General features: G+C 41.7%; 1 protein-coding gene across 1 annotated transcript in view; it reads left to right on the top strand.

Moving 5' to 3' along the window:
- RASGRF2 (Ras protein specific guanine nucleotide releasing factor 2) overlaps window positions 1-26,486 on the top strand; it is a 116,550-nt gene that overhangs the window by 32,144 nt on the left and 57,920 nt on the right. The window contains exons 2-9 of the mRNA XM_069002504.1: window positions 4,698-4,804; window positions 15,070-15,217; window positions 15,852-15,941; window positions 17,118-17,371; window positions 18,281-18,360; window positions 18,797-18,990; window positions 20,160-20,269; window positions 21,947-22,065. Coding sequence (XP_068858605.1) covers window positions 4,698-4,804; window positions 15,070-15,217; window positions 15,852-15,941; window positions 17,118-17,371; window positions 18,281-18,360; window positions 18,797-18,990; window positions 20,160-20,269; window positions 21,947-22,065 — 1,102 coding nt within the window. The remainder of the gene's footprint in view (window positions 1-4,697; window positions 4,805-15,069; window positions 15,218-15,851; window positions 15,942-17,117; window positions 17,372-18,280; window positions 18,361-18,796; window positions 18,991-20,159; window positions 20,270-21,946; window positions 22,066-26,486) is intronic.

Genomic DNA, 26,486 nt, shown 5'->3' with positions numbered 1-26,486 from the left:
GCTCTGGGCACCCTGTGCCAGGGCCTGCCCACCCTCACAGGGAACAATTCCTGCCCAATATCCCATCTAAACCTCCTCTCGTTGAAACCATTCCCCCCTATCCTGACACTTCACATTGTTGTGATTAGTCTCTCTGTGAGGGATTGCTGCCTTCTCCTCCAGACATTTCCCTCACCTCCATGCCTTCATCCTTGTCCACTTGTTCCCTTCTAGAGATGCTGCCTTCCTCCCAACATTTTCCCTTCTTTTCCTTCCCTTTCCCCAGGACCTAAGAAATACAGAATACACATTTTGTTTTTGAGAAGCTGGGCAAAATACTGTCAGTAAAACACATCTGAAAACTTCATGAATTAATGTGTCCTTGAATAGCATAAGCTGCTTTGATTTAGACTGCAGTTTGCTGCTTTTCCTTCTGGGATTACTGAGTTTTCATTTGCTGCAGTGATTGTTCTCTTTTGCTCAGTCATTTACTTGCATTTCAGGTTGCACATAGGCTCCCAGATTCTGAAAAATGTCTTTAGAAGTCAAGAACAAGAAATATTTTTAGCTTGTCATGTTAGATTCTAATTAATCGCCTCTGCTACCTTTTTCAACATCAAAGGTTTGCTACATGCTCTTGCTAACATCAGGTAGTGAATATAAGCCTTAAATACACAACAAATGATTAAGCTTCCTCCTGCCTCACACTGAACACAGGCTTTTGTTAAGGCTCTTAGTGTTTTGGTAGCAATCTTGGTACAGAGACAAATTTTTCACCGTTTTTCATCTCTGGTTTCCATTCTGATCAATACTGACCCCTGGAATTTTCTTTTTAACTTACTCTCATTGTCCTGGCTTGAATAGTTAAACCAAGACTGCAATAATAGCACCTAGCAAGATCATGGCAAAACTAAGTTTTAAAATTATAATTTTACAGTATATTATTATAAATTAGTTTTATGTTCAGTAAGGAAAGCTTAGGGAAGAGCAGATCATGGGCAGGTTATCCGCTGCCACACCGCACACACCATTTGCAAGCCCACAGTACAACACAATTTGGTGTCACCCTGGTGTCCCTTGGAGCATAATTTACATGTTAACTCGCCCTGCTGATGGGAGGGTGGGATATCAAAAGCACTGTTGACACTTGAGTCATTATCCCAGTGTGAGCTTTGCCTCCTGGACAAAGCTGACCAAATTTACGAGGAGCTGAAGGCAGGAGCTGCGGTGGAATTGCCAAGTGACATTCCCTGGAGTAGCAGTTCCTCTGCCTGTGACAGGTACCAGCCCGTCTGTGGGAATCCTTGTTCCTCTGGGTCCCTCAGTCATGGGGCTGTTTGAGCCATCACCACTAATTGACCTCGGCGGTCCTAAAAGTAGTGTTTCTGTTACAGGGCATGTATCATTTGGGTTGATTTTTTTTGGTATGGGGCCTTTTTGGGTTGGTTTTTGGATTTTGGTTTCTGTGGGGTTGTTTTGTGTGTGTGGTTTTTGTTTGTTTGTTTGATTGATTTTTTTTGTAATCAGAACAATGTTTTTTTTCCCCTCTGAAGGGGAAATGTTGGCAACTGCGGAGGTTTTGCTGCCTTGTTTTGAGCACTGCCATCCCTTGGGCAGTTTTATTAAGGGCAGAGTTGTGTTGTGAGCTGCTGTGGGCTCTGGTGCAGGGCTTCTTCACCCAGAATCTGAGTCTGGCTTCAGTCTTGTCTCTGCAGCAGCTCCTTGTCTCCTTCTGATTCCTCCTTTCACTGCAGGGAGAAACTATGGTTAGCCCCAGGTACGAGTCAGAGCAGTGACACACAGCAGTGCTCTTGATACACTTGAATTCTTTCCTTGGCTGTCAGTCATGCCTTCATAGCTGGGCAAGGTACCTGAAGCTTTCCCTCCTCTTTTTTCTCAAGCTTTACCTTGAAGAACTCTGCCAAAGGTGTTTTTATTCAAAGAAATCCTTGCCATTTCACTTGTGTGCACCTGAATACTGAAAAGACACCTTGAAATGAAATTACTGAATTTGTTTTATGTCAAAATACAGATTGTTCATATTACCTCCTGTGAGTCCAGGGATTTTCAGAATAAGGATAAACAACAAAATTGTCCAGCTGAACTTGAAACACAAATGCCTTCCTGCTACCCAACAGACATGATGATGAAGGTGATAAGGGTAGTTGATGTAAATATGTGCTACAGTGCTTAAATATTTACTGTTTTCCCTTCAGGAAGCTGATAGTGTGTATGCAGAAGGGTGTTTTTTACCTGTACTATGCTGCAGTGATGAAGGAGCTGAACTGTTTAGCATTGAATGGCAGTGTTAAAATTATATTGTCTCTGTGTAATTATATATACAGGCCCACTCACATACAGCATTTACTGGAGAATGTAATAGTGCATCACAGATACCATCTTATTTTCTTGTAGTAAATTAGTTTTTTTAAGTAAGCAACATTTATTTTGAAAAGAGAATTCAAAGATTACTTCGAGATTCTTTTTAGAGGCATGTTATGATATTTTTCTTGCACTTTGTTTGCTTTAGAGTTGGCTATTTCTGGATAAATGAAGTGAGAGTTGATACTGATGCTTGAGTGCAACATGCCTGTTTGAGGGGGTGACAGATGTAGGTGATTTCAAAACAAATGTCTTCTGTAATTTAGCTTTACTTGCCATTGGGTCCAGACCTACTGTGGTTGCCTCCTAAGTTAGTTTAAATGTATGCATTTTCTGTGTCTAACTGTGTGTTTCTAGCGTGCCTGTCACCATGGTAACTGCACACCTCTGAGTTTAAATTCTGCGACATGAGATCGCTGGAAGTCTTGCTCTAAAGAGGTCTGAGTTGCTGCACTTCAAAAGTAGGGAGGACTGTGATATTGTCTCTCCCTTTAACTTGAATCCCCACACAATGGGATTAAATCCAGTGCTTGTCTGCACTTGTGTCTTTATTCTAATTTTATATGTAACAGCTTTATGAAACACAAATAACTTGTTACATAATATGCAGTGCTGAACAGTGTGATTTATCTTTAAATATGCTTTTTAAAATAGACTATTCCACTCTATAAACAGAGCACATTTGTGTGTAATCTTGCTACACTTTTCACTGTGCTGTAGGTTATTTTCAACTGCACTGTATTGTTCTAAAAGTTTTTATCTTTCACTGCTGTGGAGAATCCTATGGACCTGAGTAAATGTTTTTTTCTATTCATGGCATTCAGGTTTAAATGATATGCTCTGTTGATGCCCCTCAGGTTATAAGATTGTCCTTCTACTCATATATTAATCCTCCTTTGGGCTCTGGAGCTGTTTTATTTCTGAAACTTAACAGATCTGAGCCTGAACTTCCTTTAGTTAAAGCCTGTTAAATGTGAATGCTGCTTCTGATTTGGCCTCATTTCTGTTGTGTTTGTCTGCAATCCTGCAGTTCTGGTGTTCTTCTGCATGAGAAGTGTTTTGTATATGTGTAATGGTGTTTAGCAAATTAATACAATGCACAAGTGAATGATTTCTCCTTATGGAATTCCTTTTTTTGTACTCATGTTATCCAAAAGGAGGCCAAATGTATGAGTGCTCAAGTTTGTCTGTTAGATCCCAGATGGGAATTTCTGTTCCCTGTGCACAGGTGCGGAGGTGGAGAGGGGTAGGGTAGTTCTGGGCAATGAAGAGAACGGAGTGATCCAGAGAAGTTCAGCTAGAATTACTCCTGGATGACCTCAGACCCAAACCCAGATGTTTTTATGTTTGGCCAGGCCCCTCACTGGTCCTGCTGCCTGTGAAACGTCCGGATTTCTAAAGGGTGCATTTAAGGCAACTGTGGAAATTAAAGGTGTGTGTTTAGGTAGAATATTTTTCATCTGAGGTGGAAGAATTCTGTTTGCTCCCTGGCTGTAAGTTAGTACACAAGCTGTTCAAAATAGGGTTGTAAATAACTGTCCCTGTGAAATGGGAGCTAACGTAGATAACTGGTGGCTCTCCCCTCCCCACTAGATAATACTGAGAGTAGCAAAAACTTCCCTGAAAGTTCTGTGGCCCACACCTGGGCAATGCCCTTCATGCAAGAAATGCCAATGAGAATATGACAGTTTTTGTGTGAATAGCATTTTCTTGTGAAAAAAAAAAAGGTTGCTGCCATACAGTTATGGCTGAGGCTTCTTGAGAGAGGGGCAAAAATGTTTTGGGAGTGTGATGAATGAGAAGAGTCCCTGTTCTTCTGGGAAGGTGGGGAATAAGCTGGAGCCAGTGCTCAATCTGCATTCTCTGGAGGAGGAGGTGGTGGTTCCAGGCTTGGTGCCCCATGCTGGCTCGTGAGGACAGTTTTAGGTGAAAAAATGCAAGAGAGAAGATCTACAGACACCCCACTGTATTTCTGTTATTGTACGTGGCTGTAGGAGCTCTTTAGGGAATTGTATTTTGTAGTCTTGTTTGTGGAAGTTTAAGAACAATAACTTCACAGTAAGTACATGAAAGCTATTACCTTGATTCACAGGGGAATATTTTCAGGGTAGTTTCAACTCCAATCCATGTTTCAAGACTAAAACTTAAAACACATCTTCCTTGGGCTGACAGCACTTTGGAGTATAGAAAGTCTTTTGGTGGTTTTTTTTTGCTGGGTGGGATGTTTTTTCTATTTCGTATTTTTTGTTTGGTTGGTTTTTTGTTTGTTTCTTAATTTTATATATCTTTTTCATTTAGGAGTTTCTGAACCTTTTTTTCTTTGTTCTAATTTCCAGCATTACTTTACTGTTCTCTTTGGCCATGAGGGGCAGAAGCCACTGGAGCTGCGTTGTGAGGATGAGGTTGATGGAGATGAGTGGGTAGAAGCTATTCACCAAGCGAGGTATGAAACTTGATTTGTGACCCTCTGATCTATACTATTACAGATAAATGGATAATACATCAAAACCCACCTTCCAAACAGAAATGTTAACATGTATTAGTTGTGTGTTGTTTGCAATTCATGAGTATGTTATTAGGAAAAAAACCACCAAAAAACACCTTTAACATTCAATGCTTATTTCACTGTCTTTTGTCTTTCGTCTTTCATAAGCAATTGTGCTGCAGTTGAAATTACTTCAGGAAGAACATGATTTTTATTAGAAACAAGCCCTAGGATTAATCCTCTGTTAGAGACAAGTGTGTCATAAGAATGAGGAAATTAATGATATGACAGATGAATAAATGAGTTTTTCCTTAAAAACTCTTACAGAGAAGTAAATGTAAGAAAGAGGAGGTCAAACCATTAAGATGATAAAGTGTGACAAATAAAATTTTGACTTTGAAACTGAAGTTCTGAATCACCTGAACCACAGTTTTGTGAAAAGAGATGTGGTAGGACCTTCAGCCACGCAGCAGTCTTTGCCTTAGGGGAGGTCTGTGTGGTGAGTGGTCACGGTTTAGGTGTAATCTAATGAAAATCGTCTCCCTGAAGGCTCATGGAATGGTGTGTGGAGGCAAAGCCGCTGCTGAAATGCACTTTCTGCAGCCTCCTCCCATCCACACTCACCTCAGCTAATCTGCAGTGCCATGGTAACGCACAAGGAGCCAGGCAGCTCCCAAATTGCTTAGGACATGAGCCATGTAAACACAAGTGATTCTGCTTTAGAACTAAAATTGAACACGAGCAGCTCGTAGTTTTTAATTTCGAGCTTGTGAAATGAGGCCCTGGGGCTGCAGGTTTTGTGCTGCCTGGACATCCAGCCTTGGGATCTGCATCCTTTTCTTGGTGCTGGTACGTCCTGAGCCAGGCCCTGTCCTCTCCCAGGAGAGCCCCTTCTGGGTGGGCAGTGGTGAAGCACTTTTTGCCTGGTACCCTCTGGGTGAGCACATTATTCCATGCCTTGGGGGTCCCTGGGGCTCGGAGCTCAGCCTGTGCCCCATGTGTGACAACCACAGCCCTGTGCTGCTGCGGGGCAGCAGAGCAGGGACAGCCTCCTTGTCAGTGGCCTGGGACACCTTCTTCTGTGGAGTACAACCGACAGGGAGTGAAGGAAGGAGCCGGGCTTTTGCCTCGCGGTAATGGCATTCAGGGACAGCAGCATCCTGGGGTTCCCTCCTTGCAGCATGAGTTCAGTTTTGCCACAACCTTTCCCTGACAGGAGGGGGCAGCCGGGGGGGTCGGGCTCTGCTCCCAGGGAACAGGGACAGGAGGAGAGGGAATGGCCTCAGGCTGGGCCAGGGGAGGCTCAGGGTGGACAGCAGCAGGAATTTCCCCATGGAAAGGGTGGTCAGGCCTTGGCAGGGGCTGCCCAGGGAGCTTTGGAGTGCCCATCCCTGGAGGTGTCCAAGGAAGGGCTGGAGGTGGCACTCAGTGCCCTGGGCTGGGGACAGGGTGGGGATCAGGCACAGCTTGGGCCCGATGGTCTGGGAGGGATTTTCCAACCTCAGGGATTGTGGGATTCTGGTCCACTGCCTGGTGTAAAAGGCATGTAAACAAGAAGGGGTTCGTAACACAAGCTAAGCTTTTTCTCCTCTTAATTCATTCTGTAAATGTGTCACACATGAATTTTCAGGGTAGAAACTGACACAAAATCAAACCAATGATAGACAATGCACAGCTGAAAATACTGAGAACTTGCAAAGAAGTTGGTTCTGACATTCAGGGTGTCGGGGTGGTTGACTTTTACCTCCACCAGGAAGTTGTCACTGCGGCCTTTAGAGGACAGCTGGGTCTCTGAGGTAACTAAGACCAGTTTTTTTATCTCCATCCCTTTTGCTATTCGACTGTTTCCCCTTTATTTGGGCCTTCCTCCTGATGATGTTGAAGTATGGACACCTTTGTGAGGGACGGTCTCATGGTCCTATGATATTTGGGGGATTTTTTATTCACCTTTTCTGCACACGTATCTAAATTTCTTGGGGAAGTTTTGCAGGGGTATGGACATGGCTTTCTTGTGTTTTCTTGAACAGAATTCCAACAAATGACAAAAAAAAATCTAAAATTTAGTTGGTAAGCATGGAGTTCTCCTCCCGTTTGTGGTTACCTTCTTGTTCTAATGGTTTTCTACTTCACTGAAAGCTGCTTTTGTTTGTTTTACATTGTATTGAGCAGAACAACTTGGAGTTTCTGATTTGTTACTAAACCATTGGGTCTTTTGCTGAAGATACATAAAGAGAAGCTAAAGTAATAGTATTAGACTTGTGTAAGATTTTTCTTGCCAACTTAATTAAACAAAATAGCACAGATTTTCTTTTGGGATTGAATTTTGCCTGCATCATGATCTAGACTTTTTCCCTTGAGTTTATCTGTATTTTTGACAAATGGGAGAAATTTTGGCAACTTCTTCAGTGTCACTGTTAATTTGAGTCTAACCTACGACATCTCTGACCCTTCTCTCAGGTTTTTGTTATGCATTGCTGAATGACATTTTATCTAGCACTTTAAAGATACTGTTTTGTACTATCTCAGGTGTCTTATTTATAAATTTCAGGAGACACTGAGAAGATTTCTATTACTCTTAAACTGGAAACAGACCTGGGAACATCTTGTTCTGTGTGAATATGCTGGCATTTGAGAAAGGGAATTATTTAATAGCTTTCCAGAGGGTCTTATCCTCACGAGAAGCTGTGGTAATCCATGTGTTAGCTGAGGCAATGCAATCGAGCTAGTTGAGGTTTTATGTTTTCTTAGACTGGCATATAGAAAATCTAATTAATCTGATTTTGGACTGCTTTTCATGATTTTTTTTTTTTGCCAAGTACATGTTTGTAGCTGTCAAAATTTCTTCCATGTTTATTTACTTTGTAAGTTGTAAACAAAGTATTGAAAAAAGGATGCTCCAATCTCAGTGCATCCCATGGCCCACTCTGGGTAAATAAGTAATTTATTTGGATGCCAGTACATAAATAAAGGATTTTTTCTGCTGTGACATTGTCCTTTGTTTCTGTCCCTAGTGCCCTCTCCTCACGTGGGGGATTATTTGGTTTTTGAGCTGGAACTGGGATGTTTAATCCAGTATATTTTAATGGGACCTCATTATCAGTTCCACATCTGTACCTACTCTTCTTCTCCTTCCATTTTACTTGAATTTTCAGTATTTTGGTTTCTCAGTAATATCCAGGGTGGCAGAGTGTGGTGTGCTTCTTCTGAGCTACATTTTTGGGCAGGAGGATTTATTCCTGGCAAATCCTAATTCTTCTGTCAGTGACTGCATCTGGAAGTCCTGTTTTTGGCTTTGTTCCAGAACTTGTTCTCTTTTGAAAAAATCTGTTTCACCCTCAATACACTGAGGTATATTTATCACCTTCTCTTACAAATTCTTCTGTATTCCAAGGGTTTTTCTTGCCTTTTGCTCAAAAACTTTTATGCTTTTTTTTTTTCTTTCATATGGATGCAGCATTAATAAAATTTACTGGACTTCTCTACTTTAACTTAATCCAAAGTCTTAAATTTACCAGGTGTGGGAATGAAAACCCTTCTTTCATGCAGGCACAAGTGTGAACTTATTTGGGAAACTGATTTGAAAAGGAATTATACTTTCTTTATTTACTGCCATCTTAATTTTAATCCATATCTTTCCTCCAGGTCTGTTCAGTGCACAGGTGATGTGGGAGAGGAGCAGGGAGGAAACTGGGAATACTTCTTTTATCTGGGTCACTGTTTAAGGTGTACGAGGAACTACTGCCCTCTAACTGGCAATTTAAAATTAAAAACAAACAGAAGCAAAAAGGCTTTCTCTCAGATTCGTAGCCACACTTTGCTGTGTATTTTACACAGTATTTTGCAGGGGGTTGTAAGCTCGGTGTGGCAGCTCAGAGCTGCCTTGTACTAATGCCTTACTCGGTGAAGCTTTATTAGCTGAGGCCTGGTGCTTTAATAACCATGATTTTGTGGTTTCTGGTGGGCTGGCAGTGAGGCAGAGAGGTACATTCAGTACACACACACAGGATGGGCCCCCCAGGAAATAACTGAGCTGTGCAGCTGCCCAGGAGCTGCTCCTGGGCCCTCCATCCGCAGCTGCTGCAGGTGCCCGTGCTGCTCTCGGCTTTAGCTGGGCACACACAGCTCTGCAAAGTCATTTCTCAGCCAGCTACCCAACCTCGTGGTGTTCCCAGAAGCTGGGTTGGGTCTCTGGTGCCCTCCAGCAGCCAAATCGGGGTCTCTGTTGATCCAGCCTGGCCTTGGTGCATCCCCAGCGCTTGGCTCGCCTGGCTTGGCCGTGGCTGGTGGTCACACACCCGGGCCAGGCCCACACCTCCCACCTCTCCAGTTTGGTGCTGGCACTGCAGGGACTTGTGGCTTCTTGGTCCCAGCTGCAGAAAGTGGCACTGAGAGCTCCATGGATGCACAGATGGAGTCCCCTCACCAAGGAAAGGAGTGAGAAGTGGGGTTTGATGGGAAGGCAGCATGGGTAGTGGTGATGATGTGTGGATCACGGCCAGACAAGTGTATTGGTCAGTCTGGTTACATGTGATCCTTTATCCCCTTGTATCCCCTTACCTCTGTGTTTCCAAAAGCTACTCCTCAAACCTCTTCCATGCCCTGTTTCCCTGCCTTTGGTTCCTGTACTTCATTAACGAGCCTTGTACAATCCCAAAATGCTCTTGCCTGTATCTCATAAATACTTTCACACCCCTGTGGTTGGTGGCTCTTCTCAGCCTGAGAGGAAATGTGGAGAGCCTTTCCACAGACTCTGGGCAGACCTCATGGCAGCCTTTTGTGAGCTTTTAAAGGGGGCTTATGAAAAAGAGGGAGAATGACGTTTTTACATGGACAGATAGCAAGAGGATGAGGGGCAATGGTATTAAACTAAAAGAGGGAGTTAAAATTTATACTAGGAAGGAATTGTTCCCTGTGAGGGTGGGCAGGCCCTGGCACAGGGTGCCCAGAGCAGCTGGGGCTGCCCCTGGATCCCTGGCAGTGCCCAAGGCCAGGCTGGACATTGGGGCTGGGAGCAGCCTGGGACAGTGGGAGGTGTCCCTTCCCATGGCAGGGGTGGCACTGGGTGATCTTTAATGTCCCTTCAACCCAAACCATGCTATGATTCTGTGATTCATGGCTGGTTATGCTTTGAGTTCTGTCTCAGTTTTGCACAATGGTGTGAGGTGTCATTCTCCTCCAGTTTGTTTGCGGATAAATTCCTATGGTCAGATTTTCCTGGCTGGAGTGCCAGGACTGTGGGAACAACTGGTTTTGGTGTGAGCTGTGAGTCTGATGGGTGACACACTGGCTGACGAGAGGTGGTTTCAGCACCATCTCCATCCTACATGAGAGGGTGGTGTTCCCTCCCCGCACACCCATGCTCCTGTCATGGTTTAGCAGAGTTTGGGTTTTTAGTTCAAGAGGGCTCCATCAGCCACGGAAGTGATTCTTTGCAAAGAGGTGCTTGCAGCTTCCTCTAGACCCAACAGAACCAATCACCTGGCTGGTTTGGATATTGGCAACTCTCTTTTAAGCCCTTACGAAGCTTGGCACGCCTCTGTGATCCACGCTGAGGAGAGAAGAGAGCCCGGGAAGGCTCTCCTGCTTCTGGCTTTCGGACAGTGACTGGGGGCTGCAGGCGGCCCAGCGGGGCCGGGCCCTGCTCGGCGTGGCTTGGCTGAGATCTCAGCGGCTTCTGCTCGCTGCACACCCGGCAGGAACGGGGTGAGCAACAGCCAGAGGCGAATTCCAGCTGCGGGCCGGCTGAGATGAACCCTTTCAGTGCTGCAAGGTTCTCCAGAACAGATGAAGCCTGCAGACATCAATCCTCTCCCAGGTCAGAGGAAAGGGAAAGGTGAAGGCAAGTGAAGAAAACACCATAAAGACACCAAAGTCAGTGAAGAAAGTGAAGAAGGAAGAGCTGAAACCCTGGGTGAGGAGAAAGAGGAGATGCTTCAAGCTTAGAAGCTGAAGTTCTGTTGTAAAGCTCTGTTGATGGACTCTGAGACATCAGAGTACCTGTTGTAATTTCATGAAGCATGGGGGGGTAGAGCTTTCAAATTGCAATCGTGAGCAAAAGGACCTGTGCTGAAATGAGCAAATGTTGAAGTAGCTGAGATTTGATGAGAATCTTGAACAGAGAGAAATGAAAGTGATGAGGACCCTTGCTCCCAGGGAAGGAGAAGACCTCTGTTCCTAGAGGTGAAGATGCTCCCAGAGATATGTGAAGAGAACCTTTGCTTCTGAACAGCTCATCCTTAAAATGGTACCCCAGCAGCTCAAGATTGGACCCTTGAAAGCAGTTGTGGGGAAGGCTGTAGGTCGAGGGAAGGGACTTTCACATGAGCAGAAAACCAACCCAGGCAGCTGTCTTGCTGTGACATTGAAGCCATGAGAGAACTGTCTCTTGTGGAGATGTCTCCATAGCATGAGCAAGAGAGAGTCCTCTCCCTAAGTGAACTGAAAAAGATTATTATAGAGGTGGTAAACCGACTGAAAATCTCAAGGGTTGTCTTTTTGCATTGTCAGTGGGAGAAGGGAGAAAGGTGGGGGGAGGAAAGTGTTCTGAAGGTGTGGTATGATTTTTTTCCTTTCTTTTAGGTCTGTTAATAAACTTCTTTATATTCTTTTAAGTTTTGTACCTGCTTTGCTTTTCTCCTGATTCTTATCTCACAGAAGGAAAGTAAGTAAGTAATGGATGTTTTGAACCAAACCACTACACTTAATTGGTGTTTCTGCCCCATTTACGAACTGAACTCGCTACAGCTGCTGAGTGAGCCATTCCCCACAGACATGGTTTGGGTGCTTTGGTTATTGGGTCCACCCTTCCAAAGGGTTTTATGCCATTTGGTATTTCCCCCTCTCAGTTAAAAGCATCGTGTAGTAAAACCCGTTTGGGGTGTGGAGTTCTCATGGTGCCCTGTGGTTCTGGCAGCCATTGGATCCCTCGGAACCCTGGATCACACAGGAGGTCATTAAAGGCAGTGGTTTCTGTGCACTGGTGTTCTCCCGAGGCACCTTGCTTAGACTTGCAGGGAAGGATTGGTTACATTCTACTGCAGCTTTTCCTGTTGCCATCCCTGCTGTGGCTGTGACTGTGCCATCAGGCTTTAAAACCCGTCTGGAGGCTGTTTCTCCTTTACTAAGGAGTCCTACAGCTGCTCAAGGTGGGTGTGGAGATAGATGCAGGCAATTTCTTCTGCCTTCCAGTCAGCCAGAGCCTGGTTTTCGTAATGAGTGAATTAGGTTGTGCCTTCTCCTTTTCAAGAGGGTGATTTGATGTGGCCAGACCCAGTGCCTGGTTCTTCCAGCAGCCTGAGCAGCTTTATTGCAATTAGCACGGAGTGCTCCAATGAACCATAACTCTGCTCTCAGTTCAGGACAAAACTCAAATAATTGGCTGGTAGCACTAGTGGAACTTCTATCCTGGCTTGTTGCCAGAGCAAAGAAGCTTTAGTAATAAGGCTGTGGTTAAACTTTCTCCAGTTTTCCTACATTTTCTGAGCATGTCAGCCTAAATGGTGCAAGAGTTTTTCTCAGGACTTGATTAATTTCTTCCTCTCTCCATGTGGTAGGTGGTGGTCCATCAGAGCTGCTTGAAATACCTGGTTTGAGCCCTGTCTCTACAGATGGTGGTAGTAGATAGGTTCAGCCTCAGCTTTCAGGATGTTTTATCTATACTACACATTACAGAATTGCTTCTCTCAATAAAGTATTAATGCAAATTCATGTAAGCTGTGGCTTGTAGCAGTTGTTTCTTTGTATTAAACGAGACCCCAGACAGAGAACCAGACTGAGGCTGGCAGCTTACATGTTGTTTTAGGTATTTTGGTAAGGATTTTTTATACATGTGTGTTTGTGTCAGTATGGAACTCCTGTCCTCTTGTAAGGCTCCTGGGATTACTCCGGATATGCAGGTTAACACATTTGGACATTGTGGTCTCTACTCAGGCATGCAGAGAGATGGATGGAAAGGGCTGTTGGAAGTAAGTGAAGTTTATGTCAAAAGCCTCTGATTTTTCCTTTCCCAGCAGTAGTTTTGAGAAGGAAAATGGATTTCGCCTATTCTAAGTTAGGGTAGGTGTACACAGACTTTTAAAATTAACTCTTCTTCATACAGCTAATTACGGGAGTGAAGGAGATGTTTGGTTTCAGGCTGGGCCTGACATTTTAGACAGCGAAAGCCACCCTGGTGAATTGCTCTAAGGACATCTCAAAAGAACAAAGCTTCAGTCTTCCAGAGCAAAGTTTCTTGTTCCCCAGTAAAACAAAGCTGTGGAAATCCAGCTTAATGCCTTTAAAGGATCTGAAAAATATATATTAAGTTTCTTCTCTTAAAGGAGGAAACAAAGAAGTGAAAGAAAAGCACTGTAGGTAACAATATCTTGGGTCCTGTGTCAGCAGTTCATCCTTTGTGAGTCTGTGTCCTGCTGTTTTCCTACTATTTTCTTCAGTTTGACTAACACCAAGGTGAAACGCGTCAAATTCTGTATTGGAAACAATCGGTAGCAAAACTTTAAGAACATTTTGAAAAGGATAAATAGAAAAAGAGGGCATTTCACCTGTCTGGATTTGGTTTTAGGTAGGAAAGACTATTTATATTAAATTGAAATCAAATAAAGATTTTTGTTACATGTGTTACAAATATTTTTATCTTCATAAAATTGTGTAACAATTAGTGCTAACTGTATTTTTAACTCAGACCCTTCTTAGAATGTACAAATGCCTTTTTAGGGTGCAAAGAGATGAAGTACTCTGGTCTCTGAAAAAAAAAACCAGAATTCTTGCAACAAAAAACATTATTATTGAAAACTTTCAAAGAACAAATCTCATACTTCACTGCTGTTATTGCACAGCTAAGTGACAAGTGGAGTGCTTCATGACAAATTTATCTATGTATGTTTTTTACTTCTTGGAAGAGGTGCCCTGACCTTTCTTTTTCCAATGTATTGTTTACTTCTGCAGTAGTCAAAATATAACAGCAAATGTAATACAATTGAATTTACTTCTTATTGTTTTTATAATCTGTACAAGGAGGAGAAACTTTTACTTTATGATAGCTGTGGGAACTTACTCTAATTATTTTAAATCTAAGCTTGTTTTCCAGGTTAGGTGTTGAATTCAATAGCTGTGCTTAATATTGGCCCCCTCCAGTGCATAAGTGAACTAACACTGATTGAAATACAAGTAAATATTTACAGAAAAACCACACTATAGAGGATGCACATTATTGCAATTTTAAAAGCCTCACAGTATTTAATAGCAAATGTTCATTGTTTTATGAGTGCTATAACAAGTGGGAAGAAATTTAGAAGGAAGAGATTTGCAGTCCAAAAATTCCTTCTGTTCAATCCATTGCTCAAACTCCACAGTGAAAAAAGATGTGATATAAAATAGTGTGGGATCCCTTATCAAAGATTTAGGGCCTCCATTCTGCTGTGTTTTGTTTGGTCTTTATCTTGTAAATTTACGCAACTCTCAGAGGAAGAACCTTCCTGAAACCTGGGGTAAGAGGCAGAAAAGTGTTTTGATTTTGTTGCTTTAGGGTCAGACTGGTGAAGAGACTGCATAGGGAGAAGCTGATTTCTCCTCTGCCTGAAGCTGAGAAGCGTTTCTGACATGGTGCTCTGACTGTGGCATCTACTTGCACTAGGGATATTGTCCCTTTTCAGGAAAAAGCTGCCCAAGAGCTAAAAGAGACACTGATACCATAGTTCCTGATACTGACTAGATTAAAGGCATTTCCATCAGTATCTTAAAATGGCCTAAAGAATAAAATGTGTTAGCACGCTAAAATGACAGTTTTGATGGGAATTCTTTCATAAAGAGATCTGGCAGATGGAGAGCATTAGTTCTGATGAAGTGCTACATGCTCCCCCAAGTCCTCCCAAAAGATGGGAAAAAGACCTTAAAATAAATACACAAAATTGGATTTATAGAATACTTGGGCTTAGCATGAGATTTAGAAGCTCATAAAAAGTGCAGTTGCGTTGCTCTCAGTAATTGGACACTGTGAAACTGGGTACTGTAGCACCTGTGTCTAAAAAGGATATTAAACTCTCTCAGTTCGGGTGATTTGGTGGTTATGATTTGGGTGGCTTGTGGTTTACGTTGCAGCTTAAGCCAAACAAACATGGCTTTGCAGCCTTCTTGTCGTTGGGGCCGTGTTTATCTGTCCATGTCTCATAAGGGGGAATGAAGACTGATATCTGGCTGTTTTTACTGACCTAAGCTTTCCCTGCCAGCTACTCAGACATCCTGATTGAGCGGGAGGTGCTGATGCAGAAGTACATCCACCTGGTGCAGATTGTGGAGACCGAGAAGGTTGCAGCCAACCAGCTCCGGCACCAGCTGGAGGACCAGGACACGGAGATCGAGAGGCTGAAGTCGGAGGTGTGTTCCAGACCCACCAGGCAATCACTGGATTGTAGCATTTTGCTGTGTGCATTGCAGTGGTATTCAGTATTTCTGTAGTACTTTGTGAAAATGGCAGAACCCAGTGAGGTTAATATGTAATGGTCTCCCAGTGACTCCGTGGATAAATAATTTTCTTAGAAATATTGTGGGCCTGATAAGATGATTGGATTACTTTTCTTGTCAGAGGGTTTAGGATAACACATTGCTTTGCAGAATGGGTGCCACTGATGGCATAATTTCCTCCCTGCCTTCAGGTTTGAGTTTGATCCCAGCACGGGGCCTTTGCTTGTGATGGTGTTAAGAACTGTTCCAGACTGCTCTGATTCACAGGGTGCTGTTGAAAACCTTGTTGCAGTCCTGAGCTGATAAAGCCCAAAGGGCACAGTTGGTTTTGGGGGGAGAACCTGCTCATTCCTGGTCCCCCTTCCAGCTGGACAGAGAGCTGTAATGGCCTGAGGAGAAGTGCTCCAGTCCCTGTCACCAAACGTGTGCTTGTCATTCTGTGCCCCTTCCACAAGCTGGGGGAAGGGGAAATTACTGTTCCGTTAGTTCTCCAGATAAGGGTTCCATTAACTCGAGGAAGAATTTCATAAATGTTTGCTTTTGTCAGATTGTAGCGCTGAATAAAACAAAGGAAAAAATGCGACCTTATCAAGGCAACCAGGAAGATGAAGATCCAGATATTAAAAAAATTAAGAAGGTAAACATGAAGGAATTCTTTTGTGCTTAAAGGGAGAAGGGTGGCATAAGGGGTGTACTTCTGTATTTTATTCTGTCTAGTTTTATTTATTTTTTTAAAGTACAGTCAAATAGCAAGTCTTCCTTTGCCCAGCCCCTACTTAAACCTCTTTAATTATATATATTTTAGTGCCACATTTTATCCCATGATGTATTTGCCTAATATACTTTATGGAATGTGCCTAGTTTCTCTCTTTTTCTGGGGTGTGCAGTCTGAGCCAGGGTCAGCGCTGAGCTGGTAACTTGGTGTGAGTTTTCCTTTAACCATTGTCATAGAAGCTGGAAATGCCCCTTTTAGGAGCAAGAGAGCTTTGGATTTGTGTGCAAATCACTGCATTCTTCACCTTGGTCATTTTGTCAGCTGGGGCCCTTTTTTTTTCCGAGGTGTTTTTTCAGAGTAAACTGATCCCAGTGAAATTTTGCACTTCTCTTTCAAGATGAATGATATTCCCATCAAGATCAGGGCACAGACATAATGAAATTTCCTGTGACCAGATGTAGACCTCTTCTGTAATCTTTAATCCACTTGCAAGTTTAATAGATATTGTGCTTAGTTAGATATTCCCATGACATAGAGGTGCTTTTTAAGAATGCCAAAAATCTGTCGTTTTGAATAACGTGTTTGTTGCCTTGGTGTCTGATACCAAGCATTATATTGATACATAGCTTTAAATACACATGCCAAGTGTTATCTGTTCAAAATGAAAAGCAAACTGAGTTTAAGAAATTGTTTAGGAATTCTGCCAATAATGGTATTGAATCTGTGTTGGAAGGTGTTACCTGGAAGTATTGCGGGATACGTTTGCAGTGTAAGAGAAATGTGTAAGGGGAGGAAGAAAGACCTGCATGCCCTTGTTGTGCTGATGGGAAGGGGACAACACTCGAGCTTGCAGGGAAAGATTCCGTTATATGTATGCCATGTCTTTACAGTCTGTTTCCTGGCAACAATTATGACCCTTAACAAATAGAAATGTAAAAAAAAATTAATTACAGAACAATTATATATCAATAAGTGAACATTTTTATTTTTAAGCAAAGACTTTTAATTTTGAGGGTTATTTCTACAGTGAAGAGCTTATGATATGTCATGTAATGTGCATTTTTTCTTATTTTCTTTTTCTGCTTGATCCCTTTATAGGTTCAGAGCTTTATGCGGGGCTGGTTATGCAGAAGAAAATGGAAAACTATTGTCCAAGATTATATTTGTTCTCCTCATGCAGAGAGCATGAGGAAGAGGAACCAGATAGTTTTCAACATGGTGGAGGCTGAGTCTGAGTATGTGCACCAGCTTTATGTCCTGGTGAACTGTTTTCTGCGGCCCCTGAGGATGGCAGCAAGCTCCAAGAAGCCGCCCATCAGTCACGATGACGTCAGTAGCATTTTCCTCAACAGGTATGGGGGTTTTATTTGGCGTTTCTTTTTTGGTTTGAGACTTTGTTGTGGCTTTTTTATTTGGGTTTTTTTTGTGGATTTCCCTGACTGCTCCTCCCCATTCTGGTTCAGCTGACAGTAGAGAGGCCTGGCCCTTGTTTTGGCTGTGGTGCAGGTGGTGTCACTGAGCCAGACCACGTTTCCAGGGGTGAAAGGCAAAGGTGCTGCAAGTGATGCTGTTTGAAACCAGCACGACCTCTTTACCTTCCTACATTCTGTGTCTTCCTCTGCCAGAGGAAAAAAAGGACAGATGGTGCCTCTTGTGGCAGTTCTCTTATTAATTTTCTCTCACCTTTCCTGTTTCTTTTTTCTCTTAAGAGAGCAAAACTGGATTTAGTGGCTTCATATCCTGATAAGATCCTGATAAGACCCTGAGGATGAGTGTGTCAAAGCTTCTATTTTCTGTTGTCCTGCCTAAGGAGTCTCCTTCCCTCTCACTTGTCTTTTCATATCCTGCAAAAAAAGAACTGTTCTTTTATTAGGCATCCAAGTGCTGTTGTAATGAGCATGTTCAAGTAACCCAGGAGGCATTTTACTTTAGATACAGGATTGGGATTGCATCCAAGTCTGCTCCAAACTTCTAAGAAATAGAATATGTTCTTTAGTCATGAGGCAGGTTTCCTTTTCCTTGTTAGAATATGAATACAATGTTAGAATCTTTCTATACCAAATATTATGGTTTTTTTAGAAGCACTGAGCCAGTATTTTTAAACAATGCAATGAAAGGAAGCACTTATTTACATAACAATAACTGTCTTCTGTTTTTTTTCTAGCAAAGTGCAAAAGAGGAAGAGATGTTTCTCTGTGAATTATTAGTCAGAAAATAAAACCAGAATTGTCTTTTTGTTTGTTTAAATACTTGTTTTTCAGTGAAACAATCATGTTTCTTCATGAGATATTTCACCAGGGCTTAAAAGCAAGAATAGCTAACTGGCCTACCTTAATTCTAGGTAAGTTACTTTATTTTCTGTTGCGGTATAAGTTTCATATTTGTTTTTGAAAATTCAGTAGGGATTTTTTTTTTTTTTTTAAAGACACGACTTCATAAAAGTCCTTTTTGAAGGGAATGCATTTGCAGAATTAAAACCACAAGATCAGGTATAGTGGGAATCCCATGTGGGGAGTAATGGTCTATATATGAGAATTGCTCTGCCCTAAGCATTGATTCGACTTACATTTTTGGTAATACTGTCTGACTATAAGATAATCAGAGCAACCATCGCTGGGGAGGTGAACGAGCTATGTTTAATGTTTCTCAATTGTCACTATATTGGAAACAGAACTGATTATAGCAATTCACTTCCAGAGAAAACACTGCTTTCTTTGAAAATGTATTTCAGTAGATGGGTAGCTGGGGAAAAACAGTAATTTCTCTGCCTTTTCTAGCTGACTTATTTGACATTCTGTTGCCAATGCTGAACATATACCAAGAATTTGTTCGGAATCATCAATATAGCCTACAAGTACTGGCAAACTGTAAGCAAAACAGAGATTTTGACAAACTCTTGAAGCAATATGAAGCCAACCCAGCATGTGAGGGCCGAATGCTGGAAACTTTCCTTACCTACCCCATGTTTCAGGTAGTCCCTGTGTATTTCTTGTGTATATTTGGTTTTACTTTTCATTTTGTGTCACTGATATTATAATCAATTGAAAGCTCTTCTTGCTTAACTAGAAATACTCTCCTGCAAATTAGTTTAGGTTAATTTATTTTGTTGTTACACCAAAACTCTGCCTGCAGAGATCTCTTCCCCAGCTATGCTGGCTCGTTTTTGTTCAGAGTCTTACGGATGTTGAAGGGGAGTGTGGGATGAGGATAGCACCAAGGAAAATTGCCAAGGAGCAATTCCTTGACTTAGGACCTCTGATTATAAAGTCCAGGGAGAGGTGACATACAGCAACTTGGAGCAGCCATAAGCATCTCACTAGGAATACATTTTGTATCTTTCTCCCCTCTTTGTTCTCAAGTGACTTGATCTTTAGAAAATGAAAAATAAACTGCGAAAGTTTTGAAAACTGTACTTACCCTCCTGATACTTTACTGTGATCTGCCTGGATTAGACATTTGCAGCTGTTTTAAGATGTCTGTGAAGCAGTGGCCTGATAATTTTGTGTCTTTTTTGTTTAACCTGACATTTTACTCATCAGAGGAATACTGAAACCCCTCAGTTTGCTCAGTTATTGGCAACCCAGATAGAGAAAAAAACTTTAAAAGGGGCATCAGTGACACCTACGTTACTGCTAGTTATTCATATTAGCCCAAGGAGCCATTACCACCTGCAGCAATACTTTTTTAATTTTTGAGGTGCTATATTTTAAAGTTTTTATGGATGTGGTGTTTTTTTGGGTTGAGTTGAAACCAGGTCAAGGGAAGAGATGCTCCTGTTCCTGTGTGATGAGGAATGTTATTATGTCATTGCTGATGACTTTCCACTTGAGCATAATGTTGCCTCTCCTCCTACATAATTCTTGTTGTGTCAGACAAGTTGTGCTGCACCATCACTTGGTTCTGGTTAAAAGCTCTGAAGGGTCCTTCTTACTGTGGTTAAAAGCTCTGAAGGGTCCTTGTTACCCTGTAGCCAAATCCTGGACATTCTTCAACCTCCTTTTGTGCAATGTGAATTTTATCTGAATGCAGACAGGTCACCTGGTATTTTCAATGTCAAAAGAAATTTGCATGCTCATAATCTATTAAAATTGAGGGAAGATATATATGGATTTACTGATACTATACCGTATTGGTTTCAAGATTCCCAGATACATTATAACACTTCATGAACTTTTGGCTCACACACCACATGAACACGTTGAGAGAAAAAGCCTTGAATTTGCTAAATCTAAACTAGAAGAACTTTCAAGGTAAGATTTTTCTGTTATGTCTGATAATTTTGAATTAAAGGTTTTGAAAAGAAGAACCTGTTTTTCTTTATTTATATTTGGTTTTGCTCCTTTAAAAAAGATGCATGTTTTAAAGAAAAGGATGAAACCTAAAACAGAAGATAATGAAAAATAACAAAAAATATCCCAGTGTAGTATTTTGTCTCTTCTATTTATTCATTTTTTTTGAAAACCTAAATCTACAAGTGTCTTCTTGTATTTTGGTTAGGGGAGAATTGAAATCACTATAGAAACTAGTTACTCCTGGGTTATGGACAGAGCAGTTTTCTTTACATAGAGAAATATGTTTTTTGTTCTTAGCTTAAAGAGAGAAGGGCATTTTAAATAATCAGGGTCTTGAAAAGTACTTAGTTCTCTATCTGTGTTATAGTTTTTGCATGCTGATGTGAAAACCGACTTTCATATATGCTTCAAATAATAAGATAAGCAGGAACTAAAGATATATTCTGAGATCTGATGCTCCCTGTGGAAACCTGTAGAATGAAGCTCTTCCCTGAACCCCCAGACCTTTCTCAGATGTTCCTCTCATCAACCCAGTGGGAAATGTGGTTCTCCTCTCTGGGAAACTGAGTTTTCTGCTGTGAACAAAGAGACCATGAGTGAACTCCAGGATATAAATATTCACTGTCTGGAGTATTCACTAAAGATGGGCTTGGAAAATAGTTAGTTGTAAAAGATCTGCACAAGTAGATAAATCAGCTTTGGGTTGGCTTCATCTCATAAGTCGGAGTTCATTGCTGTTCCAACTGATTCATCACTGAACATTCAGAATTGGAGTCTGAGGCTGACTGATCCTCTCTGCTCATAAAGTCAGTATAGAGCATAAATATAAAATAAAGTGACTCATTTCCATCCCTTTAATGTAGTTCTGAGGGAGGAGGAGATTCCAGAAAGTGTGGTCCAGTTCCAATTTAGGAAAATATCACTACAAGATCATGTAAACTTCTGGGTTCGTTTCAGCATTGAAAAAAAAAATCTGTATTTTTCTCTGTAAGGGGAGGGATGCCTATAAAAAAAAAAACAATCGGAGAAAGTAAATGGTGACGTATCAAGGATGTGGTTGTTGAGGGAGAGAAAAAAAAGGAAAGGGAAAAAGGGAAGGGGGAAGGGAAGGAAAGGGAAGGGAAGAGAACCCAAAAATAGAGGAAGAAATAGAGAGAAAGCAATAAGAGGAAGGGAGGAAGGGATTGATACATTGAGATGTAAAGATGAAGCAGGAACAGAGTGGGACCCTAAAGCCATGGAGAGAAAATCTACAATGTGCCCTACACAATTCTAGGCAAGACTTCCCTGTTTGTGGCAGCCCAGTCCATTAAGGATCGAGTTCTCTTCTATCAGCTGTGAAGTGTTTGTAGCTCGGTGGCATCTGTCACATGTGTTCAGGAATAGTCCCTAAACAAGTCTGGCAAAATTGGCTCCACTGCTGAAAAATCAAAATGATCACAAGAATTGTTTGAGAAGAAGAGAAAAAAGGCAAGAGACTTGCTCTGGAGTGATGAGGCACTGGGTGGGTAGATCTGTTCTGCAGCAGGTGGTGAAGGGCATGCACTGTGTCTGCACTCTGTAAGTGAAAACAGACACAGCAGGTGTGAGGCACGTTTTGGGGAGATAACGTGCATTTTGCTTTGTCTCCAACAGAGTGATGCACGACGAGGTGAGTGACACAGAAAACATCCGGAAGAACCTGGCCATAGAAAGGACCATAGTGGAGGGCTGTGACATACTGCTAGATACCAGCCAAACCTTTATACGCCAAGGTAAGACATTCCTCTGCAAAACTGCCCGTGTAATTATGCAAAGCTGCACTAAAGGCAGCAGGGGTCACACTGCCATCGCCAGGCTGGGCACTGTCAGCATCCTGAGCCTGCCCCAGGTCCCTGCAGGGTGAGTCACAAAATCCCCTGCAAACAGGTGATTTTGGGCTGCGGTTGGTCCTCAGTTCTGAACTGTTCTCTTCAGGAACCATGAAAATCAGCAGCAGTGAGTGGCAAAGCCCCCATGGGACAGTCAGTCACATTCTGCCTGGACTGTGGTCCCAAGGGGATGAAGCAAGGGAAGAGCAGTACTCTTTCCCTTTCTGTCTGTTGATGGTAGCTTTGGAAACTTTTTCTGCTGAAAATCAGTTATAGCGGGGTGGAATTTGTTGTTAAGTTCCAAAAAACTGTGCTAGAATAACTTTACCATTTTAAATAACAGTTTTTGCCAGGAACTGCAGTTTGGTTACAATTCCTACTTGGTGGTGTTTGCTTTAACTGCTTATTTTTCCCCCATTTATATAATATTTTACTTCTGGATATCGTAAAGCAAGTTATTGGGTTTGTACACAGTAACTACAGATCTGTAGTGTAGGATTTTGACTGATTTTGCTCCTTTGTGCTGAAAAGCATTAAATATACGCAGGAAAGGGTAGGAATATAATTTAGGTGCATCCCTTCATGAAACCTTTTCCAGATAACCTCAGCAGAACATCTGGTATTTAATAGGGCCATATCACAGCTGGAAATTAATAGGCTTTCTATACATTTTGAAATGTATTTTGTGCTGTTTCTGTATTAACTATTGAATTTTCTTTAATAACTTCCAATATTGTTTTTACAATAGCTGCTATTAAATTACTTGATTCTTCATTAAATATATGCATTTGTTATCTCTGAGGTGTTCTAAGAGTTATTAATATGGCTTTAAGAAAAAGACCAAGTTGTTTTGCACGCACAAACAAAAGATTATAAGGCTGTGATTATCCTAGGTTGACTTGTAGCATGAAATTTAATTAAATTTTAGATTTTTTTTCCCCAGATTATTACAATATGTAATAAAAATGTGTTTATGTATTTATGGGGGTTTTTCCCTTAAGACTGACTGGTAATATTTTGTCTGTGTACCCAGTGTTTCTTCAGTAAAACTTAGAATTCTTTCTGTGGGAATCAGTCTGAACAATTGCTGTTGGAGTGTTAGACCCAGGCCAAAAGCTGTAAATAAATTAAATTCCGATTTATTTCTAGGCACACAGTCAGAAGGCGGTGGACAAGAGTGTGTGTTACAGAAGGTTGTATCAGTTTTTCTGGTGGAACATCCACTGGCTGTGATTCCGTGCAAGGGCAGAGATCTGAATAACGCAGATGAAGTAATGGAGCCCATTTCCCTTTTACATCTGACCGTGGGGTCACTTCGGCAGTGACGTCCATCTCCTCCAATTTCAGCTGGGCTTCTGTTTGTTGTGTTGATTAGTGTAGATGGGTACAGGAACCTCTTTTTCAGCTTAAAACAGGAGAGAGGTGCCATTACCTTTGTTCAGGCTTTTCCTGTGGATGTTAATTACAACTTTGTCTGTGTTATAGACTTTACTTTTTTAAGAAGAGGTTGATTCTGTTAAGCTGCACATGTTGAGACCACAGGAACTGTCCCTGGCAGTGTTTTGCAATCCAGATTGTGAATTCTTCAAGTTTCTTGGGGTCTGATTTTCCCTGGCTCTTACTTAGGAACAGGTTTTATAGTCATGCACACCAACAGATGAGGAACATTTTCTTTGTGAGGCTAAAGGACATTCAGGGAGTCTCAAATCTGTTAATATCCAAACAGCTGCGTGTCTTGAGCCCCTCTAGTGCCTTCACACACTCTGATGTTTCTGCCATCAGCTGCTGTGAATTTACCTCTGCTGATAAAGATATCATAACCACAAAATCATGCAGTGGCTGAAATTGGAAGGGACTTGTGGAAATGACCCATTCTAGTCTCAAAGCAGCACCAGCTGGAGGAGGTTGCTTTCTGCCATGTCTAGTCAGGATTTGGTTGTTTCCAAGGACAGAGACTCCACAACCCCCTGAATGAGCGACCTCTTCCAGTGTTTAACCCTCTGCACAACAAAAACAAACAAGAAAAGAGTAACAAGCCCCAAAACCTTCAGCATGGGGAAAGCCAGACTGACTTGGTAAATCAGACAGTTCAGTGTAGAGTTTTAAATGTTTGGGTTTTTTTATAAACACAGTCTTTTATATTCCTTAGATTGAACAAAGGCTGAGAGAGTGACTGTTGAAGCACTGAAGTGCTGAAAGTGCTTAGGTCTGTGGCTGGATAAAAATTCCTGGGATTACACTATTGTCCAAACTATACTGTTAGTGAATGTTCTAAAATTAGCTTCACTTGCTCATTGCATCTGTACATTGGCCAGTTGTGACCATTTTTTTCCTTAAGAGGAAATCTGTGGTAGAGCCAATGCCCAGTTTTGTTAACCACTAAAGCCTGCTGAGAATGCCCAAGGTCCTTGCTTGGTGTCAGCCATGCAGTTTGTGTAGGAGATGTGTTCCTCTCTATAAATGTGGAAGAGAGAAAATGCAGACTCTGTTTTCTGCTCTTAGGAAGAGGTTTAGCTCTGTTTTACCTTATTAAACAGTATTTCAGCTCCATGCAACAACATTGTTTAAGCTTCAGCCCATTATGGCAGAACAGAGTATGTTAATCCCATAAGCTTGCTAATGAAAATAAAACTAGCTAACTAACTAACTAACTAACTAACTAAACTTACCAGTAAACTTACATCTGTAAGCATATAATATATATAGACACTATTACTCTAATAAGCAAAGCAGAAACAAAATGTACAGATTGACTATTGCTACCCTAAATATGTGGATGGAATTTTAGGACTAAAAATACCCTGGGAATTTTGTCTGGGAATTGTTTTGAACATGCTGGCCTTGCAACGTGGCTTGAGGGACAGTCAGTGTAACGTGGAAAAGTCACTGTTCCAACACATGGAAATGATGTCCTCCCTGTCTCTCACAGCTGAGGCAGGTTGGCTGTTTGTCCAGGGGAAATGCACAACAGCCTATAAATATTTATGTGTTTGGGTCAGAATGTAAGTGAACTTGAAATGTTCCAAATTCCTTTGCAAAATTCTAGAGCACAACTTCACTCCACTGTTCTTTTTAGGTGACACAAGTCATGTTATACACATTTAGTCTAAATGTGAAATGTCTGTCAGAGAACACTGTTCTCTGGCAAATTTTCTGCTGTGTATTTTCCCCTGTCAGTAGAAGTTTACATATTAATAACTTAAGGCTAATTAAACATATAGAGAGAGCTAAGTGTAGAAAAAAATGTAGATAAATATCAGCTTTCTCAGTTACTATAATTTCTTTGATAATTTAAGTCTGCATATATGCAACCTTGTAATTCTTTTGAAGACATAGAGTAAGAATTGCTAATTTAATATTTCGTGGATAATTCTGTCAGGCTGGCATTGTGTCAGGATGCTGCCACTACTCTGAGCTTTGATGCAGCTGTGCTAGTTTGTATCTGGAAGAGGCAGGTCAAAGCCTTCTCCTCCTGCTTGTTCTGCTATGTAGCTCCCTTTGCACCATCAGTTTTTTGGTGCTTTTTGGACCTTGCTCCTATCAGGGAGCTAAGTCAGCTGCCTCTTCCTAGAATTAGTTTCCTCCTGGTTAAGCTGTATTAGTACCTGATGCTGGAACCAGACATGAGCCAGTTGTTGAGGTAATAGTGAGGAGAGATGTGTGGGAATGAGACTAGGAGGTCTCTTGGCTGCCCTGTCTGCTAACAGCAAGTTGTATGGTAGAAGTCTTTCTGTTTAATATACAGAGGAGTTGCACTTCACCACCAAATTTAACTCCTGCTCCCAATTTGGAGGTGATACACATGGTGGTATCAATGTGGAAAAGTTGGTCAGAGACTAAGACGTGAAACAGCAGAGAAGGAGAGCTGTCCCCAGCCTGGAGCTCTGCAAAGCACAAATTCAAGCTTATGTAAGCAGGTTCAATTTAGTTCGGGAGTGTTTTACTGGTAACACATTTCAGATGAGCTGTGGAGCACTGACAGTTATGCAGTACAAGATAAGAAGAAATGTGCTTCATTTCCATCTCTCTTGCACACAGGCACACACACACAAACTTTTTTCCTTCAAAACATGTTCCCATTCTCTGTCTCTTTGGCTTGGAAGTACCTTGTCTTTTGCAAGTGTAGTGACTGTCGAAGTGATGCTGTTCAGCTGCATTTTCTGATCAGTGTCCTCTTAGTGTGTTTAATTGCCTAATCAGCCCTAGATCTAATCCTGCCATGTACACAAGTGTTAGTCTAGACTGTACTTGTTTGAGTCTATTTATGATAAGAAACAAAGGGAACTTGTGCGATGCAAAAGTGATTAACTTGTGCTTAAAAGAGA

Source organism: Aphelocoma coerulescens, assembly GCF_041296385.1.
Source record: "Aphelocoma coerulescens isolate FSJ_1873_10779 chromosome Z unlocalized genomic scaffold, UR_Acoe_1.0 ChrZ, whole genome shotgun sequence".
NCBI lineage: Eukaryota > Metazoa > Chordata > Aves > Passeriformes > Corvidae > Aphelocoma > Aphelocoma coerulescens.
This window is presented reverse-complemented; position numbering and strand designations above follow the sequence as displayed.